General features: G+C 46.8%; 1 protein-coding gene across 4 annotated transcripts in view; it reads left to right on the top strand.

Moving 5' to 3' along the window:
- UACA (uveal autoantigen with coiled-coil domains and ankyrin repeats) overlaps window positions 1–26,623 on the top strand; it is a 143,999-nt gene that overhangs the window by 78,737 nt on the left and 38,639 nt on the right. For 3 of the 4 annotated variants that reach the window (XM_075346087.1, XM_075346085.1, XM_075346089.1), the window contains exon 2: window positions 26,520–26,623. This exon is cut by the window's right edge and continues 30 nt beyond it. In XM_075346087.1, the coding sequence (XP_075202202.1) occupies window positions 26,520–26,623 (104 nt within the window). Of the gene's footprint in view, window positions 1–22,988; window positions 23,347–26,519 lie in introns of those variants that run through there. The other variant, XM_075346088.1, reaches the window with a different exon arrangement.

Raw genomic sequence — 26,623 nt, 5'->3', positions numbered from 1 at the left:
TATAGGTCTGTCATAACTAGTCTTGCAAACGCCTTCAATAAAAATATTGTTTTAGTCCACTCATTAATTTTAAAGATCCGTCACTAGATGTCACATTTTAGGCTCCTGATTTTTGAAGGGAACCTGTCGGATCCAATATGCACCCAGATCCACGAACAGTTCTGGGTGCATATTTCTAATCCCTGCCTAACTGTCCCTATATCTACACTGGGCAGAATTATTAGGCAAATGAGTATTTTGATCACATGATACTTTTTATACATGTTGTCCTACTCCAAGCTGTATAGGCTTGAGAGCCAACTACCAATTAAGTAAATCAGGTGATGTGCATCTCTGTAATGAGGAGGGGTGTGGTGTAATGACATCAACACCCTATATGTGTGCTTAATTACCGTATTTTTCGGACTATAAGACGCACCGGACTATAAGACGCACCCTGGTTTTAGAGGAGGAAAATGGGAAAATAAAACTTTAAGCAAAAAATGTGGTCATGACACACTGTTATAGGGCGAGGATCTGCTGCTGACACTGTTATGGGGGTAATGTCCCAAATTCTCTACTAAGGTACCCCATCCTAGTAATGATCCTCCTGCCTTGTATATGATCCTGCTATAAACCCCCATCCAGCCTGTTCACATGCCCCCCCATCCAGCCTGTTCACATGCCCCCCCATCCAGCCTGTTCACATGCCCCCCCATCCAGCCTGTTCACATGCCCCCCCATCCAGCCTGTTCACATGCCCCCCCATCCAGCCTGTTCACATGCCCCCCCATCCAGCCTGTTCACATGCCCCCCCATCCAGCCTGTTCACATGCCCCCCCATCCAGCCTGTTCACATGCCCCCCCATCCAGCCTGTTCACATGCCCCCCCATCCAGCCTGTTCACATGCCCCCCCATCCAGCCTGTTCACATGCCCCCCCATCCAGCCTGTTCACATGCCCCCCCATCCAGCCTGTTCACATGCCCCCCCATCCAGCCTGTTCACATGCCCCCCCATCCAGCCTGTTCACATGCCCCCCCATCCAGCCTGTTCACATGCCCCCCCATCCAGCCTGTTCACATGCCCCCCCATCCAGCCTGTTCACATGCCCCCCCATCCAGCCTGTTCACATGCCCCCCCATCCAGCCTGTTCACATGCCCCCCCATCCAGCCTGTTCACATGCCCCCCCATCCAGCCTGTTCACATGCCCCCCCATCCAGCCTGTTCACATGCCCCCCCATCCAGCCTGTTCACATGCCCCCCCATCCAGCCTGTTCACATGCCCCCCCCATCCAGCCTGTTCACATGCCCCCCCCATCCAGCCTGTTCACATGCCCCCCCCATCCAGCCTGTTCACATGCCCCCCCCATCCAGCCTGTTCACATGCCCCCCCCATCCAGCCTGTTCACATGCCCCCCCCATCCAGCCTGTTCACATGCCCCCCCCATCCAGCCTGTTCACATGCCCCCCCCATCCAGCCTGTTCACATGCCCCCCCCATCCAGCCTGTTCACATGCCCCCCCCATCCAGCCTGTTCACATGCCCCCCCCATCCAGCCTGTTCACATGCCCCCCCCATCCAGCCTGTTCACATGCCCCCCCCATCCAGCCTGTTCACATGCCCCCCCCATCCAGCCTGTTCACATGCCCCCCCCATCCAGCCTGTTCACATGCCCCCCCCATCCAGCCTGTTCACATGCCCCCCCCATCCAGCCTGTTCACATGCCCCCCCCATCCAGCCTGTTCACATGCCCCCCCCATCCAGCCTGTTCACATGCCCCCCCCATCCAGCCTGTTCACATGCCCCCCCCATCCAGCCTGTTCACATGCCCCCCCCCATCCAGCCTGTTCACATGCCCCCCCCATCCAGCCTGTTCACATGCCCCCCCCATCCAGCCTGTTCACATGCCCCCCCCATCCAGCCTGTTCACATGCCCCCCCCATCCAGCCTGTTCACATGCCCCCCCCTCCAGCCTGTTCACATGCCCCCCCCATCCAGCCTGTTCACATGCCCCCCCCATCCAGCCTGTTCACATGCCCCCCCCATCCAGCCTGTTCACATGCCCCCCCATCCAGCCTGTTCACATGCCCCCCCCCATCCAGCCTGTTCACATGCCCCCCCCATCCAGCCTGTTCACATGCCCCCCCCATCCAGCCTGTTCACATGCCCCCCCCATCCAGCCTGTTCACATGCCCCCCCCATCCAGCCTGTTCACATGCCCCCCCCATCCAGCCTGTTCACATGCCCCCCCCATCCAGCCTGTTCACATGCCCCCCCCATCCAGCCTGTTCACATGCCCCCCCCATCCAGCCTGTTCACATGCCCCCCCCATCCAGCCTGTTCACATGCCCCCCCCATCCAGCCTGTTCACATGCCCCCCCCATCCAGCCTGTTCACATGCCCCCCCCATCCAGCCTGTTCACATGCCCCCCCCATCCAGCCTGTTCACATGCCCCCCCCCATCCAGCCTGTTCACATGCCCCCCCCATCCAGCCTGTTCACATGCCCCCCCCATCCAGCCTGTTCAAATGCCCCCCCCCATCCAGCCTGTTCACATGCCCCCCCCCATCCAGCCTGTTCACATGCCCCCCCCATCCAGCCTGTTCACATGCCCCCCCCATCCAGCCTGTTCACATGCCCCCCCATCCAGCCTGTTCACATGCCCCCCCATCCAGCCTGTTCACATGCCCCCCCCCATCCAGCCTGTTCACATGCCCCCCCCATCCAGCCTGTTCACATGCCCCCCCCATCCAGCCTGTTCACATGCCCCCCCCATCCAGCCTGTTCACATGCCCCCCCCCATCCAGCCTGTTCACATAGCCCCCCCCCATCCAGCCTGTTCACATAGCCCCCCCCCATCCAGCCTGTTCACATAGCCCCCCCCATCCAGCCTGTTCACATAGCCCCCCCCATCCAGCCTGTTCACATAGCCCCCCCCATCCAGCCTGTTCACATAGTAGCCCCCCCCCATCCAGCCTGTTCACATAGCCCCCCCCATCCAGCCTGTTCACATAACCCCCCATCCTGCCTGCTCATATACCATCCTGGTATATGGCCTGTATCCTATAGCACAGAGAAAAAAAATAAACGTTTATACTCACCTTTTCCTCACTCCCTGCAGCACCGATCACATCTTCCTCTCTGGCACGCTGATCTGTGTGTGTGGAGCCGTTCCCCTGCTGCATCGCGATGTCTTCCTGTCTGTGCCGATCAGCTGACCGGCACAGATCGGAAGTCATCGCGTGCAGCAGGGGGGCGGCTCCACACACGGGGACGGGTGAGTGTTACTGATTCACTGCACCCCGCGCTGGTAATGACGCGCGGGGGGCAGTGAATACAGCCGCACATGATCACTCCAGGCTGTAATTGCCAGGGGTGATCATGCCGGCTCTTTACTATGCGCGCGTCCCCGCTCGTCCTCCCGCCCACCTGTCAGTGCCGGCTTCAGCGCTGAGAGATGGGCGGGAGGATGGGCGTGCATATGTAATGAGCGGGCCCACGTGGTCACGGCAGGCGCTGCTGCTGCCTGCTCGTGCCCCCGATGACCCGCAGCACCCTCATTCCCAGCCGCAGCCCTATAGTCAGACCATAAGACGCACCCCCAACTTTCCCCCAACATTTGGGGGAAAAAAAGTGCGTCTTATGGTCCGAAAAATACGGTATTAGGCAACTTCCTTTCCTTGGGTCAGAAGAGAGATTTGACGGGCTCTGAAAAGTCCAAAATTGTGACATGTCTTGCAGAGGGATGCAGCAGACTTGAAATTGCCAGACTTTTGAAGCGTGATCACCGAACAATCAAGCGTTTCATGGCAAAAAGCCAACAGGGTCGCAAGAAGCGTGTTGGGCAAAAAAGACGCAAAATAACTGCCCATGAATTGAGGAAGATCGAGCATGAAGATGCCATTTGTTACCAGTTTGTCCATATTTAAGAGCTGCAACGTTACTGGAGTATCAAAAAGCACAAGCTGTGCCATACTCTGGGACATGGCCAAGGTAAGGAAGACTGGAAAACAACCACCTTTGAACAAGAAACATAAGATAAAACGTCAAGACTGGGCCAAGAAATATCTTAAGACTGATTTTCAAAAGTTTTATGGACTGATGAAATCAGTGACTCTTGATGGGCCAGATGGATGGGCCAGAGGGCAGAGAGCTCCACTCCGACTCAGACGCCAGCAAGGTGGAGGTGGGGTACTGGTATGGGCTGGTATCATCAAAGATGAACATGTGGGACCTTTTCGGGTTGAGGATGGAGTGAAGCTCAACTCCCAGACCTACTGCCAGTTTCTGGAAGACAACTTTTTCAAGCAGTGGTACAGGAAGAAGTCGGTATCGTTTAAGAAAAACATGATTTTCATGCAGGACAATGCTCGATCACATGTATCCAACTACTCCACAGCATGGCTGGCCAGTAAAGGTCTAAAAGATGACAAAAGGACATGGCCCCCATGTTCACCTGATCTGAACCCCATAGAGAACCTCTGGTCCCTCATAAAATGTGAGATCTACAGGGAGGGAAAACAGTACACCTCTCGGAACAGTGTCTGGGAGGCTGTGGTGGCTGCTGCACGCAATGTTGATCGTAAACAGATCAAGCAACTGACAGAATCTATGGATGGTAGGCTGTTGAGTGTCATCATAAAGAAAGGTGGCTATATCGGTCACTAATTTTTTGGGGTTTTGTTTTTGCATGTCAGAAATGTTTATTTCTAAATTTTGTGCAGTTATATTTGTTTACCTGGTGAAAATAAACAAGTGAGATGGGAATATATTTGGATTTTATTAAGTTGCCTAATAATTCTGCACAGTAATAGTTACCTGCACTAACAGATATCCTCCTAAAATAAAATCTAAAAAAAAACAAAAACACTTAAATATCAAAGCTTAATATTTTTGAAAGTTGAAGTCTTTTGGGTTTATTGAGAACAGTTGTTGATCAATAATAATAATAAAAAAAAATCTTCTAAAATACAACTTGCCTAATAATTCTGCACACAGTGTAGTAGCATAGTAAAGATCTTTAGAAAAAGTATTTCTAAAGATCCCATATGACATGTAATGAGGCCATGGACTAGATGCAAGGGCATTAGTTCCCTTGGCTAGTCGGCCCCCTAAGCATGTAAGCACACCCACAGATGTGTGCTAGCGTGCTAATGAATGCGCATCCATGCTAATGAATGCGAATGTGCACTATGAAGCCGTGTATACGCATCCAGGCTTCAAACTCGTGTAGTGCGTGTGACCGAAAGTCCGGGTTCATGTGCACTGAACCAAAATCCTGGTGTCGGACGCGATGGCAGCTAAGAAGTGACCGTGACCATGCCTCTGATGTGCATTCATTAGCATGTTAGTACGCCTACAGGGGCTTGCTAATATACTTAGGGGCCGACTAGCCAAGAAAACGAACGCCCTTTTGACTAGTTCCTGCGCTCATTAGCATGTCATATGGGATCTTTAGCAATACTTTTTCTAAAGATCCCTTTATCTATGCTAGTGTATACAGGGACAGTTAGGCAGGGATTAGCGATATGCACCCAGAACTGCTCGTGGTTCTGGGTGCATATTGCACCTGACAGGTTCCCTTTAATGGATCTATTTAGAGGGATATACTTCCCTGTGAAATCCATATCAAGGTAAGCACAGCTCCTTGTAGGGGATTTTGCTCTATAAAGAGACAAACCTTTTCCACTGGATAGTATTACAGAGATAATTACCGTATTTTCATATGCAAATGAGTTGCCTGGTGTATTTTAGGATGAGCTGCACAGTCCTTTTTTTTTTTTTTTATTTTTTATTTCTGTGTTTGGGGAGGGGGGGGCGGTTGGCTCTGGTCCTGCTGCTTTGTCAGAGGTGAACTAGCTGTTAAAGACCCCCGAAGAGGGCATATGCTTTCTTTGATGCTTATTTTGGAGCTGCAAGACTCCCTTTAGTGTCTGCAGTTTGTATTGTGCCATCTGCTGACAGGTCCTGTGCTCTGTATATAATGCCCCTTACTTTTTATTGAACAATACTTAATGACCTCGGCATGCTGCTCCGGCGGTTCGCCCCTTAGACCACCGGCCGGGAGCATAGACAGGTTTAGATAGTCTGGTATTGGTTGGAGGCAGAAGAGGTCAGACGGCCAGAAAAAGCTTTACGGCGAGGGGCAGATTCCTGTGACATTCCTGCGATGTGTCCCCGGTAATTCTCTCATGTGTCACCTTGTGGGACCTTTAAATACTAAGCATCTTTTTATACCTCTCTGCGCTCTGAAGTTTATTAGGAGACTTGAGGATCCCAAGAAAATATATATATTTACAGTCTGTGCTCAGACGAAAAGTTGGGTGACGCTGGGCTGGAATCCGATGCAGATTTAGACTGTCTGCTATAAATCAGGAGGGGCCTGTTTGTCCGGCAAATGTGTTGATGTTGTGCGCCCGTCGTATTTTATTTATAATGCAGTCTTTTTAAAGAACCTCCTGATTTATGGCTGGCATAATAGACACATGCTGCGGCCATGACTGCTACTTCACAATTTCCGCAACTGAATTGCCTGATATGGGGAATGAATGAATGATTGTACTAAAGGCCCATTTACCGGAGCAGACTACGTTCGAGTGTCCGCCTGCAGAAAGCGAAAACACCCGAAAATGGGGCAAGACAGAACACTAACTCAGTCTGCTCCATTACAGTCAAAGGCCCCATCGACGCATGCGTCCGAAACCCATTTTGTGGGGGTGTTCGGACGGAAGCTCCGACAGGACCATTGATCGTAGGTAAAAACGAAATGTGAAAGCGGCCTTACACACACTAAAATCGATTAGTCTTCCCTGTAAGGCTCCTCTTCGTACATTTACGCTTGTGAGTAACATCTGGAATGTCTCTCTGAAGCGTCCAACAGTAGTCTGCCATCATTGTAATGCTTCATCTGCCCTGGTATCTTTTTTCAATTTCGTTAATGTCCTGGTGGAATCGTTCACCTTGCTCTTCACTCACAGGTACCACATTTTCTGGAAAGTTGTAAAGTTTGGAATGGAGGAAATGCACTTTCAAACTCATCAGGCAACCTAAAGCTTGAAATGCTTTCAGCATTCGTCCAACAATCTTCTATAGTCAGGATCTTTTGTTATTGCCTAAAAATTTCTCCATGACCCCTTTGAATGCAATCCACTCTTCTTTTTGAGGATCTTTTAATATTTTTGATAAACTCTTGATCAGCTATAAGCCTTCTAATATCTGGTCCGGCGAACACACCTTCCTTCAATTTTGACCCCCAAGAGACCTGGAAACTTTGTGACCAAGTATTTGAAGCATTCTCCATCTCTTGCTTCATCAATTCCAACTTTATGTGGAGAGGGGTTGAAGAACATTATGAGAAGGTACCAAAGTTTCTCGGAGGACGTTTTTATCACCAACTGTGAGCACCCTCGGCTGCCAATTCTTCTTGGTCCAGTGATTTTGTTGGTTTCGACTGTTCCATAGACAGAAAATAAGGGTCTTTAGTATACCCAGCTTGTAGCCCGAGAAGCATGCACAAGACTTTACAATCCCTGCACACTTGCCAACCGTGGTCTTCATATTTTAAGTTTATGAAGAACCAATTCCAAGCTCTCGTAGGTTTCCTTAAGGTGTACAGAATAACAGGGATGGAAGCATAAAAACCACCATTGTGAAGTAAAACTGCTTTGAGACTTCTTTTTGAAGAATCCATAAAAAGACGCCATTGCGCTGAATCATATTGGATTTTGAATTAACCCCTCAAACCTTCGACATCAATGCAATAAACCTGCTTGTCTCTCTGAGCAAAGTAAGGAACAAACTCCTTTTTACACTGGAAAAAACAAGAGCACATGGAGTAATAAATGGTGCAAAGCAATAACAAAGTTTATTAATGTGTGGAATGAACAAGACACAAAAAGGAAAAAATGGCTATGTAAAGCACCATAAAAGACAAAAAATGGGGTAAGGGCGTTTGTGAGTGAAGTACCGTAATAGCCCCCAAGGATGGCTGCAACATATACAGGGAGAATTAGCGGTAGATGGAATACAAGTACAAAGTCCTGGCTAGCAGTTGTTGCAGGCACGATATAAATATAGCAGCATATAATACATAATCATAAAGTGCTAGGTACAATGGCAGGTATAGTGCAAATACAGCGGCATGAACAATTTATAAAGTGTCAAGTGCAATTGATATCCAACAAGCCATGACGCTGCTGTAGATACAATACCTATGTGGAGTCCACATTATCACCTCTAAAGACCACAAAACGATTGAGATGTACTTAGAGTGGTAATATGCTAAATGCAGAAAAGCCATGATTCCCAATGAAGGGAATCCCCCATAGAGACAGGCCCCCCAAACCTCCAACGTACGTTTCGCAGAGTTAGGTAATACCCATGTGGATACCGCTTCATCAGGGAGGGAAGGCGATAGTATGGAGGTGCGTGACCTCACTTATTTGTAATGCACCTTGTACACGTGACTTCCTGAAGTAACGCCCACCGGAGTGACATGCACGGAGGCCGGCGTCACACCCCCTAACCAAAGGAGCGCCGTCAGGCCTGAAGCGCACATGCAGGAACAGGGACGCGTCACCCAGATCCCACATGGGCGCTCCCGCCCTCCGTGACGGCGGTCACATCAGAGGGGAGGGAGGAGCCGGCAACCCCGCACGTACTGGAGGGCGGTAGGTCAGGAAGCCAGGAAAGCGTCATCAACTGGGCAGAGATATAAGTCCGATCATGTGACCGGGCAAGGCGGAGTTAAATCAGATGCACAAAAACAATGCAGATGCATGAGATGCATGAGAGAACCGCCGCCCAATAGAAGCGGAGGGGCGGAGATGAGCGGGACGTAACATCCCGCCCACCTCCTTCCTTCCTCATTGCGGCTGGCCGCAGGTAAGGTGAGGTTCCTCGTTCCTGCAGTGTCACATATAGTGATGTGTGCTGCCGCAGGAGCGACGAACTACTTCGTACACCGAGCAGCAGCGATATTCGAGAATAGGGGGGCATGTCACCGATGAGCGATTTTGAACATTTTTGCGACGATTCAAAATCGCTCATAGGTGTCACACGCAACGACATCGCTAAATTGACCGGATGTGCGTCACAAATTCCGTGACCCCAACGAGATAGCTTGATGTCGCAGCGTGTAAAGCGGACTTACGTTGGAGAAAAAAAGTTAGAAAAAATCTAGGCAAAAATTAAATTTTTGGGATAAAATGTTTAAAAATTGCCATTTGCATATGTATTCACCTCTTCTGCTACAAGCCCCCTAAAAAATTTCTGGTACAAGCAATTACCTTAAGTCACATGCTTAGTGAAAGGAAGTCCACCTGTGTGCAATCTAAGTGTTTTGGGGTCTGTCAGTATATACACACCTGTTCTGAAAGGCCACGGCCGCAACACCATTAACCCCTTAACGACCACGGGCGGTAATATTACATCTAGCGGTTAATCCTCATGCGCTGCTGCACACATGCATCCGGTGGTTGTCATGGTAGCAAAGGGTCATGTGATGACTCCTGTAGCTCACATGATTCATTTCCTGTAAGAAACAGCCGAGTACTGGCTATTACAAGAGATGATAATTTCTCCCGGTCTGAGCGGTGCTGCTCTGAACGGGAGAAATGAATGAGTGATCAGAATGCTAATCCTTATAGTCTCCTAAGGGTACTAATAAAATAAAAAGTTTTGAAAAATAAAAAAAACAAATAAAAAAAACTTAGTTCGAATCACCCCATTGAAAATTTAAAGGGTTAAAAAAAAATTTAAAAATATACCCACATTTGGCAGTCAGAAATGCCCGATCTATCAAAATATAAAATCAATTTATCTGATCGGTAAACGGTGTAGCGGCAAAAAAATTCCAAACCCCAAAATCACTTTTTTTGGTCGCCGCAAATTTTACACAAAATGCAATAACAGGTGATCAAAATGTAGCATCTGTGCAAAAATAGCATTGTTAAAAGCGTCAGCTCGAGACGCGAAAAATAAGCAGTCACTGAGCCATAGTTCCTGAAAAATGAGAATGCTACGAGTTTCGGAAAATGGCGCAGAAAGTGCACCACTTTTTTTTTTTTTTTTCTTTTTTTGGACAAAAATTAAAATTAAACCCTTACAGCTATACATACAGTATTTGGTGTCTGCATATGCGTACTGACCTGAGACATCACATTAACACATCAGTTTTATCATAGTGAACATGGTGAATAAAATATCCCAAAAACTATTGTGCGACCGCATTTTTTTTTTTTTTGCTGTTTTCAAGTACACTATATGGTAAAACTTATGGTTTCATTTAAAAGTACAGCTCGTCCCGCAAAAAAACAAGCCCTTATATGTCAAGATTGATGGAAAAATAAAAAGGTTACGGCTCTCAAAAGAAGGGGAGCAACAAAAACCCCCAAAAAACTTATACTGAAAATCGCCCGGGGGTGAAGGGGTTAAGCAAAAGACTCCACTAACCAAACACCATGAAGATAAAGGAGATCTCTAAACAAGTCAGAGGGAAAGTGGTGAGAACTACAAGTCAGGGGTGGGTTCTAAAAATAAAAAATATATCCCAATCTCTAATCCCCCGGAGCACCATCAAATGTGTTGTCATCAAATGAAAAAAGATGGTACCACCAGAAATCTGCCAAGAGAGGGTTCCCACAAAAACTCTCAGCCCAGGCAAGGAGGGCATTAATCAGACAACACAGAGACAAAACGGAACCCTATAGAAGCTGCAGAGTTCACAAGTAGAGACTGGAGTATCAGTCCAGAACACCACAGTAAGCTGTACATTCTATAAATCTGGCCTTTATGGAAGAATGGCCAGAGAAAGCGTTCACTTTCTGCCAAAAAATTGGAAGCCTTGTTTTGATTTTGCAAAAGACACGCCTCAAATGTATGGATGCAGGTGCTGTGGTCAGATGAGACTAAAATTAAGCTTTTTGGTCACCAAGGTAAACGCTATGTCTGGCGCCAAACTAACACCGCTCATTACCCCAAGAACACCATCACCACAGTGACGCATGGTGGTGGCAGCATCATGCTATGGGGATGTTTTTCAGCAGCGGGGACAGCGAAAATGGACAGAGCCGAAGGGAAGATTGATGGTTTGAAAAACGGGGATATTTTGAGCAAAACCTGTTTTGTCTGTCAGTGATTTGAGACTGGGACAGAGGTTCACCTTCCAACAAGACAATGACCCAAAGTATACTGCTAAAGCAACACTCTAGTGGTTTATAGGCTATGTGCCCACGCTGCGGATTTACCGCGGATTTGCCGCGGATTTCCCGAAAATCTGCAGCAGCGGCACTTCCAAGCCATTTCAATGGCATTTTGGAAATGCTGTGTCCATGCTGCGGATTTTTCCGCTGCGGATTTTTCCGCTGCGGATTTGCCGCGGATTTTGATCTGGAAAAATCTGCAGCATGTCAATTGTTTGTTGCAGATTTGGTGCGGATTTTGGGTATAGAATGGGGAAAAAAAAAATCCGCATCAAAATCCGCGGTAAATCCGCGGCAAATCCGCGGGTGCGGATTTGCCGCGAAAGTCGCGGATTTTCATGCAGAAAAATCTGCAGGTACATTCTACCGTGGACACATAGCCATAGGGAAACATGTAAATGTATTGGAGTGGCCTATAGTCAAAGCCCAGACCTTAATCCAATTGCGAATTTGCGGTCAGAGTTGAAGATTGCTGCTCACCAGAGGAAACCATCTAACTAGAAGGCGCTGGAGCAGTTTTGCCTTGAGAAATGGGCACAAAATCCTCATGGCAAGGTGTGGAAAACTCAGAGACCTATCCAAAGTGACCAGCAGCTGTAATTGCCACAAAAGGAGGCTCTACAAAGTACTGACTTTAGGGAGTGAATACTTATGCACACTACAGTTTTCAGTTGTTTATCCTATTTCTTGTTTGCTCCACTATAAAAAGAAAACCAAATGTTCACAGTTGTAGGCATGTTCTTATACATTGAAGAAAAAACAAAAAGCCAGCACCAAATGTGCACTACAGCACTAAACATTCCAAACTGTACTTATTATAAAAAATTTTTTGAGATTTTTGGCAAAAAATTGCACTTTCTTGAGCTGCTTCGCCACGTCACGGCAAATCTCATTTGAAGCAGTCCTACACTAAAATATTTTTATAAAATGTGCCATACGGCCTCACATATGAATAGTAGAACTGCTCTTAGCAGCACTCACCTGGTCTATTTCAATCCCGTACCCATGACTGAGTCATGGCTGTGGGCGGGACAGGTCCAAGCAAATGCTGCATGAAGTAAATAGCCTGTGGACAAAGCCTGATGACTTAATGTGAACAGTCACCAACCGCCAAAATCCAGACAGATGGAATACATTTGGTGCTGGCTTTTTGTTTTTTCTTCATTGAATTGGTCGGTGGTTGACCTCCACCTTGCTATGCACCCCAATTTGGGATGTATTCCATCTGTCTGGATTTTGGCGGTTGGTGACTGTTCACATTAAGTCATCAGGCTTTGTCCACAGGCTATTTACTTCATGCAGCATTTGCTTGGACCTGTCCCGCCCACAGCCATGACTCAGTCATGGGTACGGGATTGAAATAGACCAGGTGAGTGCTGCTAAGAGCAGTTCTACTATTCATATGTGAGGCCGTATGGCACATTTTATAAAAATATTTTAGTGTAGGACTGCTTCAAATGAGATTTGCCGTGACGTGGCGAAGCAGCTCAAGAAATTGCAATTTTTTGCCAAAAATCTCAAATTTTTTTTTATAATAAGTACAGTTTGGAATGTTTAGTGCAGTAGTGCACATTTGGTGCTGGCTTTTTGTATGTTCTTATACATGCCTACTGATACAAATGCTAACACCCCCCCCCCCCCCTTCAAACATCAAACTGAAATTCCTGGTTGTGTGGTAACAAAACCTCCAAAATACCAAGGGGGTGAGTATTTTTGCAACTGATTCTTCTAAGTCCCTTGTCCTTGGAATCAATTGGGGGCTGTGATTTGACACACACACACACACACACACACACACACACACACACACACACACACACACACTTGATCTGACCCTGCTTTGTTCCTCTCTGATACCATTTCTGAAACTGTTTTACAAAGTATTTTATCTACGAAGTGATGTTTCCATTACAGAAGTTCCTTGGTCTGCTCCTTTCTGTGTGGACATATAGAACAGGCCCTACTGGGGCCATGGGAAATGCTTCTGCGGTTTCCTGGCTTTTTAATCTGATTTTTATTTTTTTTACCAGACCATGTAATGAGCTATTGTTCTAGCGCAGAGTTTTTGGGAGGGGGGAGGGCGATTGGCAGACTAGTTTTCCCGCTCGTTTCTATTCACTTGTCCGCTTCCCCTGCTGCACAATGTCCATTCATCGGGGGCAGCCTGATCTCGTAGCCAGACGTCAGGCCCCAGCTTCCATTTTTCTCACGCTTGCTGAATGGAAATAATATTTTTGTAAACTAAAAAGAAGTGAAGTTATTGTCCAGCATTGCAGTGGTGGAGGGAAATCATTAATATTCATGTACATTACGTACTTGGTATTCGCAGCTCGTCGCTCGTTCCTGTCACTAGATCCTTTCATTTCTTTCTTGTATCCCCTGAAAGGCATTTTCTGGCGTCTTACTGCAGCCAAAATCAGGCTGGTAAAATGCTCTATCGCTTCTCTCTGGGGCTCAGATATGGAACGTTTCAGTAGTTGCAAGCAAAATGTAAAAATGTCGCATTCACTTTGTAACATGTATACAAAATTTGGGTACATGCTTGTTAATTTAGGGTATGTTTCCATGGGTATATACGCTTTATAGCGAATAAAAGCACTTTAGAGAGAATCTGCGCATATAGAAGTTTCTTAAATGTTGTACTGACATCTATTTCAAGTCATAAAAAAGGCTTTGTCTAAATAAAAGCACCCTCATTGATCTACCTTGCAGCAAGAGACTTTTTTTTTTTTTTTCCTTTAGGGCCCCCCAGCCACGAGGCGGCAGCAGCAGATACAATTTCATACAGCAGGGGCACCATACAAGCCCCTAGGTGAGCAGAGCTTTTTACCTGTTTTTTTTTTTTTTTTTTTTTTTTGCTCCTCCATAAATGGGGTCACCGTATTGTTCTTCTTATTTTTTTTTTTTTTTTTTTGTTTCCCCCCCTTCTGCTTTTTTTCTACTCCATGGGCATACACCTGGCTTATATTCTGAGTGAAGACAGTGCTGTGAAACTGTATGATGAAATCTCATTCTCACACTGCAAAATCTGCTTTGAAACTTGGAAGATGCTGCGTCCACAATATTTCTGCATTAACATGTTTTTGCAACTGTGGAAGTAGCAGTGGATATAGACCGTAGGGAAATACTTTTAAGTTGCCCATACACCTTAGTTCATGCGCTATTAGCTATGTTCACTGGTCCCCTTGGAACCTCCGTCCCATCCCCCTGCAAAATGAGTTTTGGACGCATGCGCCGACGGGGCCATTGAATGTACTGGTGCAGACGGCGTCACTGTGTGCTCTGTGTGTGTTGCACCATTTTCGTGCGTATACGCATTCTACAGGTGGACACCCAGATACAGTCTACTACGTCTGGGTGTCCGTCTGCAGAAAGCGTACACGCCCGAAAATGGTGCAACACACACAGAGCACACGCAGACTCAGTCTGCACCAGTACAGTCAATGGCTCCATCGGCGCATGCATCCGATACCAGTTTTGCGGGGGAATTCAGACAGAAACATTGACGGGACCAGTGAATGTAGGTAAATAACGCAGTGTGAAAGCGGCTGCATCGCCATCCACTCTCCCAATTCCCCTGTATGCCCGTTCATCCAACAGCGATCTCTCTCGACTCCCCCCATACAACTGAACACTTGTCCCAGTGTGAATGTGTACATAATGCCAAATTCAGAAGTTTGTATATCATGGTCCATGTACAAACTGTGAAGCTTGGACTGGCAGAGGGTCTCCTGACCTGAGGTGGACTGTCTCATATCCTGTGATATTTGAGTAAAGAGTCCCATGTCTGGTCCATGCTTCATTATCCATGGACTGTTACATGGGCGTCTGAATTTTGCCTAATGGCACATTTACACAGTTAACCGACCACCAATCAGCTTCCTAGATGCCGATGAGCGTCTGTTTGTTTAATAGACTGGTTTTTAAACTGGCCGACCACAGAACAATCAATAAATACAATGGTTCTGGCTCATAAAATCTAATTGTTCTCAGCACCAAGTTCTGCTCATTCATGATAATCGTCCAGTGTAAAAGCTCTGCAAGTCGCTGCCATACTTATCTGATAGTGTGATATCTGATATCTGCCTGAAGAACAAAAGAATGTGGTGCTCATTTGGTGGGATAAAGTCGGGAGGCCCCTATACACATCAGACGGTTCAGCCAATATTATTTCATTTAAGACCTTTTGTAGTTTGGCCAGTAGTAATGTTGCCCCTCTGCTGGTAACCAATGATTTGAGATGTAAGGGGTGCTTCACACACAGCGAGCTCGCTGCCGAGATCGCTGCTGAGTCACGCTTTTTGTGACGCAGCAGTGACCTCATTAGCGATCTCGCTGTGTGTGACAATGAGCAGCGATCTGGCCCCTGCTGCGAGATCGCTGCTCGTTACACACAGCCCTGGTTCGTTTTCTTCAAAGGCGCTCTCCCGCTGTGACACACAGATCGCTGTGTGTGACAGCGAGAGAGCGACAAATGAAGCGAGCAGGGAGCAGGAGCCGGCGTCTGGCAGCTGCGGAGGCTGGTAACTAAGATAAACATCGGGTAACCAAGGTGGTTACCCGATATTTACCTTAGTTACCAGCCTCCGCAGCTCTCACGCTGCCTGTGCTGCCGGCTCCGGCTCTCTGCACATGTAGCTGCTGTACACATCGGGTTAATTAACCCGATGTGTACTGTAGTTAGGAGAGCAAGGAGCCAGCGCTCAGTGTGCGCGGCTCCCTGCTCCCTGCACACACAGCTAAGCGGTGTGCGCTGGTAACTAATGTAAACATCGGGTAACCATACCCGATGTTTACCTTAGTTACCAGTGTCCGCAGCTTCCAGACGCCGGCTCCGTGCAAGCGCAGCGTCGCTTGCACGTCGCTGCTGGCTGGGGGCTGTTCACTGGTCGCTGGTGAGATCTGCCTGTTTGACAGCTCACCAGCGACCATGTAGCGATGCAGCAGCGATCCTGACCAGGTCAGATCGCTGGTCTGATCGCTGCTGCATCGCTAAAGTGTGAAGGTACCCTAATTTGGCAGCAGTGACTGAAGCCTGACCTCAGACGTGTCCTGTATCAGTATATGCTTAATACGAGGGTAATACGTTTTCAATCTGAAAGAGAAGAGGCACTGGTTCTGTGGACAAAATCATGACTAAACGTGGCACTTCGCACGGTGGGCAGGTGCAATGATGCTGAAGAGGCAGTGTGACTGCCTAAAGTAGAACATTACAGTATGCACACTATTTATTGGCTTGGTTCTCCAGAATCTAGACCTTCTTAGAAAACTCATGTAAAGGGTTTGGAAGATTTAATTTTGCTTTGGCACTAGTCTTTGTTGTGATGACTAATGGCTGCCACAGACTATTACGCTATGTGCAAAAGATTACGGAGTCCTACAGTGATGAGATGAGGCAGTTCTGTAATGTTACATCACTATGTAGATAAAGGGGGTGTGGTGTACTCAACATGGGGAAAGAGATAATCGCATGGTGTATGGACCAGTGTATTGAAAAGAATGGCATGTGTATAATTGTCTATTTTTGTTATACTATATGTCAGTGGTCCCAAGCCTTTCTGACTTTGAGAACCACGTCCAGCTCTGGCAGAGGGCCGCAAGTGTGACACCCCCAGGGATGCTGATCCTCTTCAGGGACGCCACAAAGCTTGTTAAATATGGCGAACAGGTAATATCAGTTTCTATATGTCGTGACGCCACTCACGGCTTGCGGTCAGGGATGTGAATGACCGACACTGCAGGATTACAAGCGTCTGGGGCTGATGGGGTCTGCAGTCAGCTGATGTAGCCTCCCGTGAGTGAGGCAGGCCCCAGGGGCTCTGGTGAACAGAGTAGCGTGTCCTGGAATAACACAGGCTGAGTCCAGAAGTCTTTTAACTGGTTCTTACTCACTCTGATGTTGCTGTGAGCTCACCCGGGCGTTGCTGTGATTAAACCAGGTAGGACCAGGGGCTCCTTCGGGCCAGTCTGAGGGTAACCTGGCTGTTAGCTCGCCTTCCTAGCACTCTGTGTTCGGATAACCCCCTGACCTGGAGTTCCAAGGGGGTCTATCCAAGGAGTCGCTACTGCCTTTTCTCCCCTGTGTTCGGCCTGTTTGCCGGCAGCGTAGAACAAGTGAGATGGCTCCAAGCTCTGTCCCCTTATGGGTCCCTGCGTTGCTGCTGAGGCTCGGACTCTGTCAGGTTGGTGAGGTACTTGTAGTTCCCCCTCACAAGCAGGTTTAGCAGATTGGAGTCTGCTCTAGGGACCTGTACCCCCCGTACGTGCCTAGTCACCAGGAACATCTGTCTCTTGACTCCCAGGTGACTGTTCTCCCCCGCTAACCGTTACTACCCCGTGCAGGGTCTGACTAGTGTCCACCTCACGACCACCGTGCTCCACCACCAGACTGGCTCCCTTACTTTCTTGACAACCTCTACCCTCTAGCTTCCAGCCCCTCCGCTCCACCTCTTGACAAGATTTGAAGGCTAGCCCCCTCTGGTGCCTTCCCAAGGGTCCCATCTACTGGTGTGGGAGAACTGGTTGCTATGTGTCTGTGCGTACACACCTCGTTCTGGCCCTTAGGATTACCTGGAAGTACTGTCCCAGCATGGGTGCAGTACTCAGTGGCGCCTGACCGGGTCAGGGGCGCCACACGAGCCCCAGCAGAGGGCTGCGCAACCCCGTCCAGCTCTCGCTCTCCTCACATTAGTGACACCCAGAGCCCCCTTTACCAGTATAATGACAGCCAAAGCTTTTTCCACTGAAATCACAATCACACCAAGGCAGTATACCAAGATCCGACTGCTCCCACAATACCCCCATCAGGCACTTTCACCACACTGTCACAATCTCTAAGCATCTGCTCTGAAAGGTAGTATCATCCTGTCTCCAGTTTAAAATTCTTAAATTATCACTAAACCCCCTTGGCGAGTATATGGGCATCCTGATCTGCTCTTCTGTTCTGGGCTACTCACATTGACCATCTGGAGACCTGCTCTTCATAGCCGTTTGCTAGACCAGGTGCAATGCAGACAGCCACACATCATGGGCCCCCGAACCACGTGTGGCTCCTGAGCCACTGGTTGGGGCCCCCTGCTCTACGTTCTGGATTTGTGGCTGATAAAGGCTGCCGAAACGTCACTATAAATAAGAAGTGAGCTCCCATGTACAAATACATCTGGAGGAGGAATTATTTTTCAAATGGGGAATTCTGAATAAGATGAATAACTGTTTCCGGTAGTTGGAGATATGCAGTATATAAGATAAAGGCTGTAATGTCGGGGGAGATTTTCCACAGACTTCCTTTTATGTATCACAATGGCTGATCTCGTGGCCTCTCCTGTAAATCACTGGACATTGACGTTTTCTCCAGTCATGGAGGTTCATTTTTATGGTACAAAATAACTGATGTTCACAGCTGCATCGTTGCTCTCACTTTGTGTGACACTCAGTGATAATTTTTTGCAGTAAAATGACAGACGACCTGAAAAAGGAACCCACCTAAAGTCAGGAAGGTCCATTAGTAGCTGTTGGGGTCTTTGATGTGATGGACCTAGGCCAATACTTTGGTGTTATAAAGGAATTCTGTCACCATGTGTTTACTACCTAATCTTAAATCAGTATAATGTAGGGGCAGAGACGCAGAGTCCACTGATGTGTCACTTAGCTGTCGCTTAGTGTGAACCCAGCTTTACTGAGATGCTTTCTGTAGTTTTGATAAAATCACTATTTAGTCTGCAGGAGATTATCACTAGAGGAATAATAAACTTGCTACCATGTAATCCTCCATATTCATGAGCTCTGTATAGCCTGAAGCCTACCTGATTTCCAGCTTTCTGCCTATACACAGTTTTCACAGTTGTCAATCAGTGCTGTTGGTGGGATTCTACAGAGCTGAGCATTCAGAGAACTTGGTAGATCTGAAGCAGATAATACAAGGATTTTATCCAAAGCTAAAACAAGAAGCCCAGTAAGTGACACTGCCATAATCGTTTTGTTCCACGTCGTCAGATGGAGAAGCTAAAACTTGGTGACAGATTCCCTTTAAGGAATGCTGATGCAGGGCGAACCCAGCCTAGGACCCTCTTCACCCTGATTGATGGCCATGTAATTGATGGTCACCATATCATTGATGCAAGGGAAGCTAAACTACCGGAGTAGTGGAGCTGGAATGGTGGCTTATCTAAAAAGGAAGTTAGGCTAAGGACACACGGGCATTACTGTGACGGCATCGCATGATACTCGGGTCCCGCTCTGCTGCGAGTGTGAGCTGAGTGTCATTATACTGTGATGTGATCCTGCAATTGGATCACAGCTGCGGAGGAGAGGGAGTGACTAATCTCCCTATCTCCTCAATTATCAGCTGATTCTTATATCTGACTGCACTCAGGTGTCATGCAAGTGCAGTGCGATGTTTCTCTTGCACCCATAGACTTGTATGGGTGCGAGTGAAAATGAATCTGATTCTACCCGCAGCATGCTGTGATTGTTTTCTCGGTCTAATTGGGGCAGAAAAATAAAATTGCTAATGGGAGCGACCTCCATAGAGTAACATGGGTCCGCGTGGACTGTGTGGTGTGATTTATTTATTTTATTGCATTTCACTCTCTCCGTTTTATTCGCCGTGTGTTCTAGGCCTTATGATTATGTACCTCCCCGGGGCTTGGCCGGCTGCCGAGCCGCTCAGATCCGTGCTCGTCGGTGGGTGGCTCGAGCTCCTCACGGACCCGGGGGTCACGTCGCTCTGAAGGGAGGTTGCTGGCGATGCACGGTGGGGTGGTCCACGGCCGGGGCCGCGGTTGTTTGGGGTTTTTTAAGTTTGTGACGCCACCCACGGGTTGTGGTGAATAGATGGGCACCACCGCTGCCATTAACTAGGCTCCCGGGGACTGTGTTGCGCAGCCTGGTGTTAACCCCTCCGTGGGTAGGGGGTGATGGTCCCGGGACCCGTGGGATGCGAGGCTAGGGGAGTGTGTGGCGGTGCGGGGCAGTGCTGCACGCGGCCCGAGGGCACTGTTGTACTCACTATGACAGACACACTGGAGTCTCTGGTAAACCAAACAAGATGGTGGACGATGCCCGCAGCCGGCTGCGCTTCTCCCCTTTTCAGGTTGGTGGTTTCCGCCTTTCTCCTGCATCTCGCTTTTAATGGAATGATGTCTCCTATGCCTGAGCAACAGTAGTCCGCTCCCCAGCTTTGTGTGTGCCAGAAGAGCCCATTTGCCTGCAGACGCTGGCCCGTGGAATCTCTATGCCTGGATGGTGGCTTTCTATCCCTATGGTTGGGCTGTTGCCTTCAGTCGGGTCTTGGGTGGGAAAGGACCTAAATTCCAGACCCCAATCAGTGAATTCGACTCGGTCCAGTGGCTTCTGGGCCTCGTACTGGGTCTGAGTACCCCTCCTGGTGCTCGGGTTTACAATCTGTTCCCCGGTTCGGTTCCGGCGGGCCACCACCCGTCCCCGGTCCTTACGGTTCCACTAGCTGTAGTCCCAGCTCCTGCAGGCGGCCACCACCGTCTGCCTCCTTACCAGAGGTGACTGGGCTCCAACCCAAACACCTGGTGTTGTTAGCCTGTGGCAGACCTGGACACAGGTCGGTCTGCACTTGAACTCCACTCCACTCCACTGTCAAAACTAATCTACACGTTTCTCCTGCCTCAGGGTCTGTGTACTCCTCGGTGGGCGTGGCCAACCGCCTGGCTCTGCCCCCCTGGTGTGAACATCAAACCTTGAGGGAGGTGACAAGGTTTTTGTAGGTTGGCTGCTGTCACCTTATTAGGGGGAGAGGTGTTTGTGTAAGGGCCTACCTGTGACTACCTGGCTAGTCCAGGGCGTCACAATTACTCTCCAAGATTGAGCCACCACTGAGACATTGCATGTCAGTATAAGCCAAGATAAAGAACTGATCTTTGGAGTAGGGCAATAACTAAATTTGATAGAAACCCCACCGTTTTTTGTTTTGTTTTTTTAATTTTTCTTTTTAACACTTTGCTTACATTTTCTTGAGTTTTGAGCATAAATGAGCATATGAAGAAGTTACCATTTAGCATCCATAAAATGATGTTGGGCTTTCACTTCAAGGTAGAAGCCCGCATTTACTCCAATTTGGGTGTAAATTGTGCTCTTGAAATCGGAAATTTTTGAAAACCCTCCCAAAAAGTAGATAATTGTTCAAAGTTTTCAATTTCTGTACCATACTCAGCAAAGATTGAAGGTGGTGCGGATCTTCTAGAACAAGGCATGGCCAACAAGTCTGTCAAGCTATGTCCGAAAATATTGCAAAATTTTCCTTGCTCTTTGGAGGGGTGAATTTTATTTTTGTGACTCTTAGGAATATATAAATAGCGAATTTGATCAGGAAGCATGTGGTGGAAATTACGACAATTTTTCTTATTTTATGTATTTTTTTACACTAGCATAAACGTTCATCTTGACAAATCCTCCCCAAATCCTCCCTTCCAACACTCTCTCTTGCACCCCTCCAATCTATCCTAAACTCTGCGGCCCGCTTAATCCACCCCTCCCCTCGCTATTCCCCAACCTCACCACTCTGCCAATCCCTTCACTGGCTTCCCATCGCCCAACGACTCTAGTTCAAAACACTAGCCATGACATACAAAGCCATCCACAACCTGTCTCCTCCTTACATCTGTGACAGTCTCCCGGTACCTACCTGCAAGCAATCTCAGATCCTCACAAGATCTCCTCCTTCTCTACTCCTCTTATCTCCTCTTCCCACAATCGTGTACAAGTTTTCTCCCGTGCCTCCCCCATACTCTGGAACGCTCTACCTCAGCATATCAGACTCTCCCCTACCGTGGAAAGCTTCAAGAGGAACCTGAAGACCCATCTCTTCCAACAAGCCTACAACCTACAATAACCCTCAGTCCAGTACACCACTGCGCAACCAGCTCTGTCCTCACCTATTGTACCATCACCCATTCCCTGTAGACTGTGAGCCCTCGCGGGCAGGGACCTCTCTCCTCCTGTACCAGTCTGTTTTGTACTGTTAATGATTGTTGTACGTATACCCGCTTTCACTTAAAAAGCGCCATGGAATAAATGGTGCTATAATAATATGTTTTCCATCCAACTCCTGACTGACTGGAAATGGCGGGTACAGTGCTCAGTGCCTAATGGTATTGTTCTGGGCGCAGTATGAAACATCCCGGTTGGCTGATCCCAGTCTGCCCAGTGATGGTCTTGTTTCTCTCCAGTGGTTGTGCCCCTGTTCCCCCTGGAATTAGAATTCAGCTTTTGTCAATGCAAATAAGCCCAGACTGAGTTGTGACCTCCCATCAATAAAGACGAGGCGCCGTGTGATGGATGAATTGTACCTCAAATTGTGCATGTTAATAAAATACGGATTTTATCTAATGGCATAAACAGGAATTGAGTTTATTTTCCACTGTGAACCCAGAGCCCTAATTTTTTTTTTTTTAAATATTTATTTTTTTTTCTGATGATTTGCTTGCTGTCAGATGACTTGTTGCGTCACGCTGTAAATGGCATAAGTGATCTATATTTGTATTTCTAAGACAAAAAATGTACTTTTTGTCTTGTGATGCCGGAGGAAGTTCCAGAGCTGTCATCATTATTTGTCAGTGACAGGGGGACATTTAGCCAAAGAATTGCAAAGCCCGGTGTCAATGCTGTAATTGTTATTCTAATGCTCCCTGCCCTGAGTTATGAGGCCGGCCGGATGGCTCAGTACATGGGAATGCAGGGCATGTGTGTACAGATCCTCCTCACTATCTCAGCTGTTCACCTCCTCCAAGGCAAAAAATAGAGCAACCCTCCCCCTGGGATAAAGGCCAGAGACGCTGTGTTTACAAGGGGAGCGATTTAGGAGAATCCACTATTTGTGTGAGCAGCCGAGCCTCGAAGAGTAGAGCGAGGGGCTCCTCCGCTGAGGAGGAGGAGGGGACGCAACATCAAGAACAACTTCCAAGTCCTACAAAGGGCGAGAAATGACTGGGATCTGACTGCTTGTGCTCCCCTGTCTCAGGGCAGGAAGGGGGGCAACTGTATTTGGGGCAGATGGATGTAGTGTGTTCAGGACCTGAACAGGTGCTGACTGTGTGGCGGACCACCGGCAAACCTTGTGTAGCCTGGTAATTGTGCGCTGAGGCTTGGGAGGACCAGGATGACCCCCTGGTTTACCTGTTCTTCTAAGCACAAGGTAAGTTTGGTCTCAAAGTGATGTACGAATCCGTTCGAAATGTGTTCTGTGCCGTAACACCAATCGTCACTTTCTAGGGGAACTTAGCAACTCTGTTTATAGGAACATTGTTCTTCATGTGAATGGGTTATTGTGTGCTAGGACTTTGTTGTTTAGTCACCGACTGTCTAGTCTTTAGTGCAAGGAATTTTTCAATGTATAAGATAGAGATGGTACTCCACACCAAACTGTGACGGGTGGTACTCCACACCAAACTGTGACGGGTGGTACTCTAATGGGTGGTACTCAACAACAAACCAGCTGTAGTTACCTTGACGGGTGGTACTCTGCAACAGACCAGCTGTATATACTGTGACGTGGTACTCCGCAACAGACCAGCTGTATATATTGTGACGTGGTACTCCGCAACAGACCAGCTGTATATACTGTGATGGGTGGTACTCTGTGTGCTACTGCACAACAAACCAGCTGTATATACCGTGACAGTTATTACTCCGCAACAAGCCAGCTGTATATACCGTGACGAGTAGTATTCGGCAACAGACCAGCTGTATATACCGTGACGGGTGGTACTCCACAACAGACTAGCTGTATATACTGTTACAGCGTCTTCTTGTTGTGCCAATAGGGCAAATCTCTTAGATATGGTCTGTGCAGGGCTTCAAAGTAGATTTAAGATGGAGCGCTTGCACCCGTCTAGTGAAGGAATGTTACACCTATGACAGGTTGTGGTCCCGCTGCGCAGACCTCACCCCTATACTACAGGCATCTGTGCAACTCCTATTAACGTAGCCATAGGGCGGTATTGTAAGATTGTCATCACTGGTTCATTAAATCATCTCATCACTGTCAATGGGATTGCAGTTATTTCATTCATAGTAAAGAGTTACACAGCATTTGGGGTATAGGAAAAAAAAATAATGTAGATATATAGATAATAACCTGCATTCGTGTGCTATACAATCTCTCCAATGCCACGATGAGAAAGTCCTGATCGTGGGGCAAGAAAATCTCCTGTCAGGTATTTTTGCCGCTTTTTTTAGATGTGAAGTGAGTGTTGTGTTACTCTGAAAAGTAAACTGATCGCTTTTGGTTTATTTAGGGCTGGTCATAGAGACACAAACATCCAGCCATAATCAGATTACTAATATAGGAATGGCGGCTTTCTGTTGCATATGTGCAGTTGAGTTTCATTAAAAATTTTTGGACAGTTTGTTTTACTTTTTACCAGGTCTTTGTTTCTTCGCACATTCAACTTTGATGTGGTCTGTGGTCAGAAATCGGCTGAAACGAGATTAACAAAGTTAGAAACTCTCCCATTGGAAGTTAAGAATGAACTCTCTGATGGATCCTCAGTTATAACCCATTCTGAAACCAGCAGTAGACAGTCCAACATCGGTTATAGGAGACCTAAAATAATTTTTAGCTAAATTCATATATTTTAAGAAAAAAATAAATTGCCTCCATAGGTAGACAACACCTTTCAATGGTCCGTTTTGAAATGTTCCAAGAATGAGGGCAAAAAGAATTGTGACCGCGGTGCGGTACCTGGACCTCCTTCTTCATCATAACATGGATCAATGGGATTTCAAAGTGTTGTGGCCATAAAATGTGCCATATGAACGTTGTGCAGCTTTACGCTAGGACATGGCTGATTTCATGTCATGAGATGAAGGCAACAATCACAATAAATGATTCATTCCATTGGAAGCCTCTCTGGTTGGCTTGTGACATCTATTTCGCAAGTCTCCATGTTTCTTTCCCCACAACAATATGATTTTGGGTGTAATCCTATAATTTGATGTTGCATCATTTGGCAGCATATCTTGTTAATATGAAGCAATAGATAAGCTGCCAATTCACTTGCAGTCATTTGAAGAGATTGTTTGAACAGATCTTCACATATTTTAGACTTTTCTGGGTCACCTTGCCTTTTCTATGTTGTGATATAATTACAAGAGGAAAGAAAGTAATAGCGCTCTCTGTAAAAAAAAAAACCAAAAAAAAAAACCTGAAAAACCCATCAATGTAAACACACCCTAATATTTATAATGGAATTGCCATGACAGAGAGACTAGAAAATGGAGTAGGGTCGCGGGGAGAACTTCAGATTTCTTAAGGTTAGCTCGTCAACTTGCTTAATATTAAGAACAATTGTGTTAAGTATGTAATGTGTAAGGGCACCCTTAGGCTACGATCACACGCATTGTTTTTGCTGGGGGGAGGGGGGGCGCGGTTCTGCAGTTCTCTTTTCAGTAAAACGCTGCTTTCATAACACCATTGGCTTGGGTTTGTGTGTGTGTATGTATGTATGTATGTATGTATGTATGTATGTGTATATATATATATATATGTATGTATATATGTATGTATGTGTGTGTGTGTGTGTGTGTGTGTATATATATAATGTAACTTATTATATTTTTTTTTTTTTTTGAGTGATTATATGTGTGCTTTGTCTACAATTTAAAGTTTAATTTTATTTACCAAAAACACCATAAAAAGTGTTGTGTTTTTTGTTTTTTTTTACTTTCTCACTTTCTTTGCCATAGGTGTGGAAAAATGTTATTTAATTTAATCGTATGAATGTATACCTTACCATCATATAAAAATAAACACCAGACAATAGACAGTGACTGAAAAATATCAAAAGGATAAAAATCAAAGTTGAATATCAAGATTTTCTATGTGTGGGGAAAAAAACAACCAAACAAAAAAAAAAAACAACAAAACACAAACAATTTGCATACCGCACATTCCATTGTCATTGTCAGAACAAACATAAGTGTACGCATGAGATTTTTGAGATGTTGTAACTTTTGCTGGTACTGTAAAAAGCAGCTTTCAATTTGTATAATAAAGCATGTGAAACAAAAAAGCTGCGTGTGAACATAGCCTTAGATGGGACATTCGGCTACTGCCAGGGACATAAATGGCTGTGGCTAATTCTCTTGGCACAGTCAGATGTAATACCATTCCTTAATTTTGTGTAAATGCATCCACAATCGCGTTTACTTCGAAAGGCATTTTTTACGCAATGACTTCTATATATTCCTGTCCAGCCCGGTGACTTTTTACCTGTCATGTCTTAAGATCATTATGTAGCACATGACTGTCTGATTATACAAATCTAATATTCCTTCCATTTTCTTTTCTTTCTTTTTTTTTTTTAGCAAACTGCTGACTGGAACAAATATGATGAGCGGTTGATGAGATCGGCTGAGAGGGGAGATGTAGAGAAAATTTCATCCACCCTTTCCAAGAAGGGTGTCAATCC

Source organism: Anomaloglossus baeobatrachus, chromosome 4 (genome assembly GCF_048569485.1).
Source record: "Anomaloglossus baeobatrachus isolate aAnoBae1 chromosome 4, aAnoBae1.hap1, whole genome shotgun sequence".
In the NCBI taxonomy this organism is placed as follows: Eukaryota; Metazoa; Chordata; class Amphibia; order Anura; family Aromobatidae; genus Anomaloglossus; species Anomaloglossus baeobatrachus.
This window is presented reverse-complemented; position numbering and strand designations above follow the sequence as displayed.